This window comes from Nymphaea colorata, chromosome 8 (genome assembly GCF_008831285.2).
Source record: "Nymphaea colorata isolate Beijing-Zhang1983 chromosome 8, ASM883128v2, whole genome shotgun sequence".
Taxonomy (NCBI): Eukaryota; Viridiplantae; Streptophyta; class Magnoliopsida; order Nymphaeales; family Nymphaeaceae; genus Nymphaea; species Nymphaea colorata.
In genome coordinates this window covers 17,474,301-17,486,658 of record NC_045145.1, presented here as the reverse complement: position 1 = coordinate 17,486,658, position 12,358 = coordinate 17,474,301, and the positions used below count along the sequence as shown (strand labels likewise).

General features: G+C 42.1%; 2 protein-coding genes across 2 annotated transcripts; one reads left to right on the top strand and one right to left on the bottom strand.

The window, feature by feature from the left end:
• Positions 1-2,578: 2,578 nt before the first annotated feature.
• On the top strand, positions 2,579-6,785 carry LOC116258881 (probable WRKY transcription factor 34). Its single transcript, XM_031636322.2, has 5 exons — positions 2,579-3,280; positions 3,957-4,157; positions 4,683-5,548; positions 5,665-5,823; positions 6,068-6,785. Exons 1-5 carry the CDS (start codon positions 2,858-2,860, stop codon positions 6,651-6,653), a joined length of 2,235 nt encoding a protein of 744 aa, XP_031492182.1. The 5' UTR covers positions 2,579-2,857; the 3' UTR covers positions 6,654-6,785.
• Positions 6,786-6,853: 68 nt separating this feature from the next.
• Positions 6,854-9,311, bottom strand: LOC116258882 (ultraviolet-B receptor UVR8). Its single transcript, XM_031636323.2, has 4 exons — positions 8,873-9,311; positions 8,523-8,739; positions 7,574-7,898; positions 6,854-7,475 (listed from the first exon to the last, which is right to left on the bottom strand). Exons 1-4 carry the CDS (start codon positions 9,214-9,216, stop codon positions 6,988-6,990), a joined length of 1,374 nt encoding a protein of 457 aa, XP_031492183.1. The 5' UTR covers positions 9,217-9,311; the 3' UTR covers positions 6,854-6,987.
• Between the last annotated feature and the right edge of the window lie 3,047 nt (positions 9,312-12,358).

Sequence of the window (12,358 nt, the reverse complement as noted above, 5' to 3'; positions counted from 1 at the left end):
TTGATGGTTAGCAGCTGGAAATAAGAAAATGTTTTCTCTCTCATGTTCTATATAATAATGTTGGAGTTCGGCAGACCATATCAGTATAAACAGCTAATTTAAAATGGGGAGCAACAAAACAAGAACAAGGCGTTCAATGTTTGGATTGGAATGCCACTTGGAAACTCTTATATATTTTATCTCCAAATTCTCAAGGCCCATAACCTAGCAATCTTATTCATAAGAACGAGTTTGCTTCTTTACTCGATAGTCGAGCTCGGATCGAGCTTACATGAGCCGAGCTCGAGCTAGTCATGCACGATTGCTTCTTAGTCATGAAAGCAACTCCATTATTTATGCGGTGCGACCATATACAAGAAGATCACATGATTCCTAAAAGCTTAATCACATCCACCCGTTGCATTGCATGGGGTCATCATAATTGGACTAAGCTCAAGATGGCCGAAGCGTATATACTAATAAAAAAAGCGTTTGATGACAAGAACATTGTGTTTTTCATGAATATAATCTATTTTTTGGAAGACATTCATGAAACATTGTGTTCTCGTATCAAAAGCCATGAGAAACTAATAAAAAGAAAAGGCAGAAGGAAGGACGGACAAAATGAGAGTTGATGTGTAGGGGCGGAGGGAGGGGAGAGCCCGCCTAGGCCATGGCCCCAGCCTGGCCAATGAAAAAAATAAAATTGTTTGATTGCGCCATGTATTTTTTGGATTTAAATTCAATTTGGCCCGCCCCTAAAGAAAATCCTGACTCCGCCCATGCTGATGTGGCTGATAGAGGTGGTGGAAAAGGACAAGCGTAGGGTCGTCGTCTCTTGACCCATTGTAACTAGTTACTTGGTCAAAGTGAAGGGAGTTAGAAATGAAGATACTAATAATATATATATATATATACTTGATATGGACCGACGTAGGCAATTTCTGACTCCGCCGCTAGCCATGTTGCTTCCCCCTTCCTTCAAACGAACGTTTTGAGTCCTTCATTCCTGGCAATCTTGACTCTTCAAGCCAACTTGACTCGCTCTCCCCTGCATGGCCTGAGTCAAACAATGACTTGGCCAAAAGGTCAGGGAGCACTACAAATAATAAGAATGATAGTTAAGTGCTGAAAGAACTATTTTTTTCTCGTTCTTCATTAAAGAGTGGTGTTTAATCCTTTTGTAATTCACCAATTTTCTCGAATAAAAACTTTGTGATCTTGATTTTGTGTTACTTGTAATATTGATCTTAATTAAACTTTTTTTTGGTTTTCTTGAGCATGTTGAACCTTAGAATTGAGAGCTATTGTTGCAACAAATTGCTGATCTAAGAATCATGAATTTAAAATCTCCAACTAAAATAGGGAGTCTTCCTTGCAATTCATTGGTGAATTTAAAAATGCAAAAACTATAAATATATAATTTTACTCTTGCTAAAATGAATCAAATCATAGTTAAAAGACAAGGATATGGATCCTAAAATGTCAAATGACCTCAGTGTTTTGTTTCCATGCAATATATTCAAACCTCCCCCAAGAATGGAGACAAGATATCTCAGACTTTTAGAGAGTAAAACACAAAAGTCAATAGGAAGACCAGAGCAAAGAATTTCTCGTAAAAGAAGTAATAAAATTTAAAATTTTACAAAAAGTAGATATAACCTTTAAAGAAATTACGAACCAAACTTACCCTTGATCTTCTTTTTTTTTCATTTAACTCAAAACTACATTAGAGAAACCGTTGAAATGAAAGAAATCCAAACTTCGTTCCATCGCTTTGTAAATATTTCATCAAAATTTCACCAATCACAGCTAAAAGGCACTCTAATTTTTGACTTCCAACAAAAAAGTAACAAAATTCGAACAGCGACCGCTCTCTAACTGCTCTCCGCCTATTGGCACCAACCCTCTCAAAAAGTTATAATTTCAGCTTAAACCACAGCGATCAGCCAAACTAAAAAGAAAAAAAAAAGTAAAAAGTAAAAAAGCAAAGTTTTGGTCACCAACATGCAATTCCCTTAAATAAAATTTCAAGTCACGGGGGTCCATTATGGGGCTGTGGCAGTTTCCTCTCTCCACATCCCCCGCACCCTACGTTACGCCGTGGGCCCCACACCCCCCGTGGGTCTCCATCTCGAGTTATCTCCACACAAGACGTTCCGCTCCGCACATCGCGTCGGTGGACGGCCAGGATCGCTGGTCGGTCGGAGCGGGGTCCCGGTCGTTGGGTCCCCTCCACGTGTCGTGTCGACGTGGCCCCCTTCTTTAAAGCCCCGACAGGACAGAGAGTGCACCAGCAGATAAGAGCAAACCTCTCTTTCTACCTTGACCAGTCAACTTCTCTTCTTTTCCTGTGAAAGTGTAAAATATGAAAAGCGCAAGAGAAAAAAAATCTCCCCGCGCTTCTTTCTATAAAATTTCTCCGCCTCGTAAACTACAAACTTCGTTTTTCCAAAGGAATATTTTTGATAATTTAACTTATCAGACCTGCGCTTGTGAGTTGTTTTTGTAAACTCAGGTCATGTTCTTTATAAACGCATCAAAAATTTGGTTATTTGTAGATTTTTCTTGAACACATACATAAATCTCCTTCTCCCTTGCTTTTTTTTCACTCTCTCTCACTTTCTGTCTCGAATCTCATTTGGGTTCTTCCTCCCAGAGAAGCTTCCCTGCCCAATCTGTGCAGAACGTTAAAGTATATGTGACCATATACATGTAAACATAAATGTTTGTGTATATATATATATATATATATATATATATATATAATTGCTCATTTAGATATTGCTTCCCCCTCCTCTCATTTTTGTGCTCTTGCTTTCCTCCTCCATCATCCTTCGCGATTTCGTCCGCTGCTGGCTAATCCCAAGAGCGGGGGATGGCAAGCATCGACAATAATTTCACGTTCGCGGACGCGAGCTTTCCTTCCTTCCTCGACGACGATCTTGCCGCTATTTCCGGCATGAAGAAGCGGGTGGAGGCCGGAATGGCGTGCGAGAGTGGGGCGGTGGTGGGGAGCAGCGACGGTACGGCTTCTGCGGCGGAAAGGGAAAACGAGCTCTCTGGGAGCTTCGGCGGGTTCAGTTGCGGGAGGAGGCCGACGGCGGCGGTCGGGGGACTCGGGGAGAGGGTGGCGGCAAGAGCGGGGTTCAGCGCCCCCAGGTTGAACACCGCGCGGGTTCGGTTGGGGGATGGCGCGTTGGCTTCCCCCCGTGGCGCTCGATCGCCGTGTCTTACCATTCCTCCGGGGCTAAGCCCCACCACCTTGCTCGATTCCCCAGTTTTCCTTTTCAATTCTCAGGCAAGGAATTGCAACACCTCTCTCTCTCTCTCTCTCTCTGTGTGTGTGTGTGTGTGTGCGTGTATTTGTACGTGTGAGTGCGCGCGCGCGTGTTTGTTATCTCGGTGGTAACGGTTTGGAGGGATTTCCAGTTGCTTCTTCGGATGGATAGATCTCCGATAAATTTCTGTTGTCTCTTCTGGTCTCCTGGTTGTTGACTGCCTCATGACTTCCAATAGAGAAGTAAATTTTGACAAAATAGAGCGCAAGTAGAATAAAGAACAGGGTGGAAATCATTGTAGCATGTACTGTAATGTAGAAAGAATGGGAGAGTTCCCACCTAGATCTGAGCAAAGTTTGGCCACTCTCTGCACATGGCTTGAGTGGCACAGATGAAATATAGGTTCCCTGCCTCTGCAGTGAGGAGAGTGCTGCACAACCAGGAAACTGTGATCTGCCGACTACATGAAAATCAGCCACCAGAGATTGGTGTGTAGTTTTCGAGGAATTGATTTGCGAGTCTGAAATCATTCTTTTTTTGAGGAAGTTCCTTTTCTGGACTGCCGTGATGGCAGCCCATCTCATGATAATTTTTTCGGGATCGAAATGGGTTGCTTTACCAAGATCTGGTCATGGTGGTCGAAGTTGAAGATTTCATTTTGATCTCTGGTTAACAATTCGGTTGATTTTGGTTCAGGCTCAACCTTCTCCAACGACTGGTGCATTTCCCTTACCGTCGCTCAGCCAAAGAAACGATTCCACGATCACACATACAACCAGAGTTTCTGCTGCTGCTGGCAAAGAACAACGGACATGTGAACAATATAGTGATTCATCGTTTGCCTTCAAGCCTCATGTTGGAGGACCTGTGTCCTGCTTCCAGAGTTCAGGAAACCAGGTGAGACCCTTTAGTCCTGTACTAAGGGCTTTTCCACTTTTTCCATGAAAAATAGCCTTTCTTTCCTGGTGAGCAAGGGAGGGTTACCGAACGTTGCATACCAAGAATAACCAGACAACCAGCAGAACAGGGCAACTAGAATAGAGATGCATCTCCCGTCCAAAAATGTTGGTCCTACTGTTAACAATATGAACTTCCGACAACCAGCTAGGAGGTCGGTTTATATGACCTCGAGGTTAAGTGTTCGGTAGTCTTTAAGTCATCCAGAAGTGGCCAGACCATCCCAGCTAGAGAATAAAGAAAGTGCAATTAGATTACGCATATTGTAGCTGTAGTAGGCTCTTATGGAAAGGATAGAATTTTCTTTGGAACTGGATCTCTCCGGATCACCAAAAACCCTGTGGAGCTTTTAACTGCATTATGTGGGACACTGGTATGCTTGGATATTTCAGCATAAACCATGCTAGATTTGGATGTGATTTGGTCACTTTATGCTTTCATGACTCCATTTCCCCTTCTGTACAGGCATCTTCCACCATTCAAGAGCCTTCATGGTCCAGAGTTGAGGACGCATTCCTGCCCAAACCCTTTATTGAGGCTCAAAATGCTGCCCCCAAGCTCCTATTCGAAACACAAGCAGAGGGCCAACACCAAAACGAGTCATATAATCAAGCAGATTCTCTCACACTGTCATCTGGAGAGAGTAACATAAAAACTGCTACATCCGATACACAAGCTTCCGTTGGTATCATTTGCAGTGAACAATCTCCTCCAACTGAGGACCATCTAGATGATGATGGAGATAAGGAGACATCCTTTGCACCTGCATCTGTTGGAGTATCTTCGGAGGATGGATACAACTGGAGGAAATATGGTCAAAAGCAGGTGAAAAGTAGTGAATTTCCTCGTAGCTATTACAAGTGTACTCATACAAACTGTCAAGTGAGGAAGAAGATTGAGCGTGCTCACGATGGGCACATCACTGAAATCATTTACAAGGGTGCCCACAATCACCCCAAACCTCCCCCCAGCCGACGATCACTTGGTGCATTGGCTGCAATTGAAGATGCAGTCCTGGATCGCCAAGACCAAGGACTACACGAGACTGCAGAGAGTCAGCCAGTGTGGAAGGGCAACCAACTAGAGACCGCTGCAGGTAGCCAGGACTGGAAGGCTGATTCCTCGGAGATGACTTCCCTTGCCCCCAGTACTGATTTCTGTAATCAATCTATTAGTGCTCAGTCCCGAAGCTTCGGTCATCATGAGATGACTGATGCGCCAGAGATCTCATCCACCTTATCTGGTGGCGATGATGATGATGAGATGGCCACAAATTTCAGCATGTCACTAGGAGATGAGGGTGATGAAGACGAGCTAGAATCAAAGAGAAGGTGAATCTCTTTGCAATATGCTTATTAATCTCTTCAAATCTACTCCTTTTGCATATGTTAGAGCACGTACCATATGAATCACTTGCCTAGCAACTGCTCACTCCTGGTTTTTGCAGGAAAAAGGATGGCTGTGCCGTGGATGCTGCAATGACATCCAGAGGCATTCGTGAACCAAGAGTTGTAGTTCAGACAACCAGTGAGGTTGACATCCTTGATGATGGATACCGTTGGCGCAAGTATGGGCAGAAGGTGGTTAAAGGAAATCCAAATCCTAGGTACTTCAACTCTTCATTGCTTAACAATATCTAGGCTATCAAGTTACCGTTGGACACTTTTATCTTATGCGATTGCAATCAGAGGCACTCAAAAATCACTCTTTGATAAATGATTTCAACCAGTTCTTGGCTCTCGTAGTCAGTCCAAATTATATTTCTTCCCTGATAAACTGCTTTAAGGCATTTTGACGAAAAAAAAAAAGCAACTGCTACCATTCATTTTTCGAATCTGAAACGTTTGCAGGAGCTACTATAAGTGCACCAGCCCAGGGTGCCCGGTGAGGAAGCATGTGGAGAGGGCATCCCATGACCTCAAGTCTGTGATCACCACATATGAAGGAAAACATAACCATGACGTGCCTGCTGCTAGAAGCAACACTGGCAGCAACCATCTTACTTCCACAACCTCCAGCATGGGAACTGCACCAGCTTCGTCGTCTCACATCCTCAAGCCAGAGCCTGTGCCACAACAGAACAACATCATGAGGTTCAATAATCTGCATGAACGATTGAGCATGCCATCCTTGCCCGGGTTTGGTCCTGCTAACACACCGCAGATGGGACAGTCTCTCTATTCTGGTCTTTCAAGTTTCCCACTGAATCAGCAGATGGGACTTGGAAACTTCAAATTCTCAGGGCTTCCCATTGGCCATGAGAAGCTGGGTGTTGGACCATATTTGATGCAGCACAAGCTGACCGAAGTGGCGCCACCATCAAGACTGCCTGGCGAGCTGAAGGAGGAACCCGTATTTGAATCTGGAATGCCTGGTACGCACGGGTCACTGTATCATCAGATCATGGGCACACTTCCGCTAGGACCACAGATGTAAGATAACACATTGAAGAACAATTTTTTTGCTGTACATGTCAAATAGAAAGAAGCTAGTCCTCTTTTTTTCTGAAAGGCATATTGGTTGAGTTTAATATATATAGAAAATATATTATTTGCCGAATACAAGGAATCAAAGGACCCATGTCTCAGTTGTTTTTTTTTACGTTTTGGAATAACTACAAACCTAAGAGTAAGACGTCCAAATTCAGGTTCCTGAATTCTCGCTGTGAGACAAAACAACTTACAGTAGATGATCGGACCGATGAAGGACTCTATGTCTGTGTAATGCTCTAACTATGCTTGTGTAACTTCACCATCTCTGCGGTTGCTTATCATTCAGCAACCAGAACCAGGTTATGATCATGACCGCAAACTGCTTCCAAAACCTCCAAACCCTGCAAAGCTTCTATGATGGTGGGTTCTGGCTCATCTGCTGAGCTTCCTAACCCTAACCTGCCATTTCGCCCTGAGCCCCATGAGAAGATCTCCCCTTGAGAACTCACAGCAACAGAATGCACACGGCCACCACAAGCTCTCTTAATTTTCTTTCCCTTTAAGGCTTCCACCATAGACGGCATGTCCTCCCTACCCCCTCGACCAAGTTGAGAAGTGAGATTCCATCCCCATGAAAATAAGCTGGGAGTTGCATCTGCAATTGCACACGAGGGATTCAAACATAATGCGAGAGAATGTCCTAGACCACAGGATACAGCATAAGGCCTGTATTCTAAGTCGATCGGCTGCAGTGACTGGATTTGAGCAGGAACTCTGCCCAGCTGATTGTATACGTTGCTTCCTCCACTTAGCAGAAGACCAGTGCCTAAAGCATGATAAAATTAACAACAAAGTCACAAACAAAAACATCCCACAAATACTTGCAGCGCAAATGAAACACAGATCAGGGTATAGGAGACATACAACAGAGGACTAAAGAATGATCATGCCCACAAGCTACATCCATAACGTTCAGTCCATGTAATTCAGGCACCTGGCAAGGCTCCCAAACAATAGGCATGTTCTTCTCTTTCTCAATGTCCTCTGCCACCATCTTAGCTGCGATGTTTAGCGCTGAATCACTGCACGCGCTAGCTGTCTTGCCAACTTCTGTATAATCAGAATACGAAGGCCGAGTGGGCTCCAAATTTTCTCCAAGTTTTCCCAACCTTCCCTCTGCTGAGTAGCCCCATCCGTACAACTTTCCATCTTTGGTCTGCGCCAGAGCGTGGCCCCATCCGAGTCCTACCTGTTGCAAGGGAGAACAATCAAAGATATATAACACTGGACGGATCTTCTCTCTTCGGTCCACTGTAGGTTGAGTTAGTAGAATTGCAGCATCAGAGCATTGAACTGCGGCGAACCAGGCATTGGTTCTTTAAATCGAGAGATGTGTTCAGAGTATTGAATTATGACCTCTTTTGTTTATGCCAACTTCAATTCGAAGTAAACTCAGCTGCAGAGATGTAGTCAATTATTGAAGTCTTGATTTTTCAACTTAAAGATGGATTCAGGGTATTGAACTCTTGAACTTATTGAAATAGAAGCTTTTCCAATGGATACACTTGCTTTAACATATAGCACCACAACGTAAGCACAAAGGTCAGGATCCGTGTATCGTTATAGACTTAAGAGTAGGAGAAAGGATCAGGCGCAATGCAATTGCACGAAAATTATGAGACAGCAATCTGTATTCACATTCATGGTGCATACATTAGCCTTCCTTGCTAGCGCTTCAGCTTTAGTAGCAGTGTAGCACCAGTAGGGAAGAGCTCAATGATCTCGATTCACATGATCACAGGACAAAAAATGACAAGCTGCAGTGAAATTGCAGAAAAATTGTAACAAAAGCAATCCAACTGCATAATCATACCTTAGCCACTTCTTCCCCTGCTAGTGCTTCAACCTTGGTAGGTAACCGAACCTCTAGGATTCCTCTGCCGAGCCCAAGCTGTCCGCGTTTCGATCTCCCCCAGGCCCACAACGAGCCATCGTCACCAACCGCCATTGAAACAACACCAGATGCAAACGCACTCCTCACTCTGACGTGATCTAGCCCCTGTACTCTCCCAGGCCGGCTCCATTCATCCCTGCCATCAAGAACAACAGTTCGATAAATGACGCCCCACACGAGGAAGGGATCAAAATCTTAATTTCATTGAACATTCTTTTTGTCACTTCAAGCATAGAAAGTAAAGAGGCAGAAAAGGCAGTAGAAATAACCTGGAATCAAGAAGTTGTCCCCTGCCAAGTTGACCTTCATCATTCCGACCCCACGCCCAGATTTCACCTGCGGAGGTGACGGCAAGAGAATGGTAATGGCCGGCGCAGACGGCGCGGACGTCGGAGGGAAGGTCGGGAACCCTAGTGGGCTCGTAGACGTCGCTGCCCACGAGAAGGGGCAAGCCAAGAGCCCCATGGCTCCCATCACCGAAGCTCCAAACAGAAGATTCCGACGGTTGGCTAAACAGGCGTCGTCCCCCTGGGCCTGAAGATAGTGAAGCGTCGGCGGCACTGCCCAAGAAGCATGTGCTGACCAATTGCCGAAGACTCCGAGCCTTCTGCATCGCGATCCGTCCCTCTTTTCTCTGTCTCTCCCTCGTCGGCAACGATGTCTTGCCTATCTATGCACGTCACGGGGATGCCTAGACTGCTAAAGTCACAAAACTCTCTCATTCGAACTTTGTTCTTCGAACTTGGACACAAAAGACACGGCGTTTTCTATTTTGATCAATGAAAAAGTACTTTTCTGATTTTAACAATTCAACAACAATTCTAATGGGCGTTTAATAACTGGAAAAATATTTTAAGGTGGATTAAACCGTCACATTTTGGGACATCTTTGGACTAAATGGTGACTGAATCTCTTTAGAAAAACTTCACCCGGGTTACATTGTTCTCGTTTAAGAGCGTGTTTGTTTGTGTGGTCAGAACTTTGGTGACATTACTTCAACTTTGATGGCTGTTTGAGAATTGTTGATAGCCTCGGATCTCATATATGAAACTGTATTCAAAGATGTGCATTGTAAGATTCCTATGAATTTAAGGTTGGATACGAAACTGGTTTGACTTGAAATCTATAATGATCTCAAATCACTGTAGATCTCAGATTGCGGTAAAGCAAGTGTACCTTTATTGACCTATACACCGCAACGGACATGCAACATCATCAAAATGATCTCAAATCACTGCAGATCCCAGATTGCTGTAAAGCAAGTGTACCTTTATTGACCTATACTCCGCAACGGACATGCAACATCATCAAAGTTCATGCTCTATGACGAAGTTGAAGCTCGAGATCAGCTCACTTGTGATCTACTCAATGGCTGCAATATAGGAAAGAGTTCATAGATTTCAAGGTTTGTATGATGATCCAGAGCAGGTGGATGATTAACAAGAGACATTAGGAAAACTATTAAACCTTTTAGGTGGTGGTACATTGGGTAGAAAAGAATATCTAGGTATACCTAATTAATCTTTTTGCTTGATTGAATATCATTGTAATGTCAATAGTTTTATGTGAAAATCTGATCTTTCTAGAAATATTGCCTTGGCCCTTCTTTAAATTGAAGGCATGGAAGTGCTAGAGAGGCTGCCAACGCATCCCTTGGCTCTTTGGTAGATTGGCTCAACTAACTATTTCCGTTAAACACTTTTAAATGACAAAATGAAGGTTTAATGAAATTTTCCAAACTTGGGGACGTTTCCGTTATATAACCAGAAACCGAGGGTCCTTCTGTAAATTTTTCCTTTGTTTATTATTTTGTTGGTCAGCCCACAAACTTTTTCTTTTTAGTGTTTGTCATAAGGATAATATTTTCTTTTTCCTTTACTGTATTCCTAACTTCAAGGCAATTGACAAATTGGAATTATTTAATTTCCCGGTCTCGATCCCGACTTTGCTAGTATTTTTTTTAATTGATTAATCGGAATTTATTTTTGTTGCTTTAACCATAGCCAGTGGCTTGCCATAGTCGCTAGTGGTTAACATGAGTTTTAAGTTTTGAGAGGCACCTGTATGATGTTTTATTGTACATTTTCTTGATTTTCACTAAAGAATTTAACTTCAATAACAAATTTAATTACTTTTTCTAAAATGATATGCTAATAAAGGTTGTGATAAATATTTAAAACATCTTGGAGACCTGTTGGCAATAATATCCGCTACTATATTCATATTTAATAAAAAAACAGACTTTTCGCCGTCCTGGGCTGGAGTGGGCTTAGGTTTGGGCTCCGAAAAAAGGGCATTGGGTTTGCCCGACTAGGCCTAATAGCTCGGGTGAGCTCGATAAATTTTTTAATATATATTTAATTAATTTATATAAATAGTTATAATATTTTATTACAATTAGTTATATTTATATATTATTTTATATTAAAAATATATATATTTTAAATTTATCAGGTTGGGCCTCAGCCATGCTCAAACTCTAGTTTTAAGTGTCAGGCCGAGCCCAGGCCCGGGTTTCGGGTGTTAGTTTGGGTCGGCCGAATGCTTAGGCTTAGATGAGGGTTGTGGTTGGGCTCCTCTCTCTCTCCTTTAATCTTTCTAGAGGAACATAATTGTAAATGGTTTGGTTTGTGGGGCCCGTGAAAGTTGAAATGTAGTCTGTTTTTTGTGGGTATTATAATACTCCAGGCAAATGTTGTTAAAATCTTTTTTAGATTGAGTTGATCTTCAACAACATTTAGGTAAGTCAGCAAAATTGAAAGCGGATCTTTGATTAATCCAGTTAGTTTTTGAAAAATTTGAGAGATTCCAGCAATTGAATCGAAATCAGGACAGCGTTTTTGATCAATGGAAATTAATACCATACATCTTAATAAAAGATTAAAAGACGAAAGAAAGATAAAACAATTGAAACATAAAAATATTGTGCCAATTCACCGTCTCTAACGCCTCTAAAAGACCTAAAGGCGCACCCATTCACCTCGCCTTGAAAGTCTTCTGATACATCGAAACCTAGATGAAATACGATACACAATCAATTAGTGTCGTGATCCATTTTAAGGAAGTAACACTCATAACAATCAAATAGTCCTATCCTCTACACTCATTGAAGCCCATTTGAGAAATGAAAAATTGGCTTGTTCAACTGAATTAGTTGTGAACCGAATAAAAATATCAAATTATTTTTAAAAATATATAAAAGTAATTAAATAAAAATTTTATAATATTAAAAGAAAAATAAAAGCTCATGCATGGCACCCTTGAATCAACTGAATTGTTGCTTATCCGATTCAATTGCCAAGTGCTGTTAAAGACAAAAATAGACCCTTCTCCTCGTCGTAGTAATAAAACATTGTTAATTTGCACGTTTTACGAAAAACTGTATTTTCATAATATTACAAAGGGACGTCCTTTCATATTTGACTTTTGAAGGTGTTTATATTTAACTATTATCTATATCAAAACTGGCAACACATGATCGGATCCATAACTTATAATCTACCCGGCCGATCAAGATTCTTGCGTATGCAAATTATTTTAACTTTAAATCCAAAACTTTGGACTGTTTTGTTTGAATTTACAAAATAAAATTAAAAAAAAAACACGAACCATTCTAAAAAACAGTTCTTTAAAATATATTTTTGATAATGGAGATGGGGTGCATTGATGGAAATAGGAAAGAGGGGACTCATGTCGCATGAGCAGTGAGCCTCTTACCCTCGCATATTTTATCGGTCCACCTCTCTTTTCAAAGC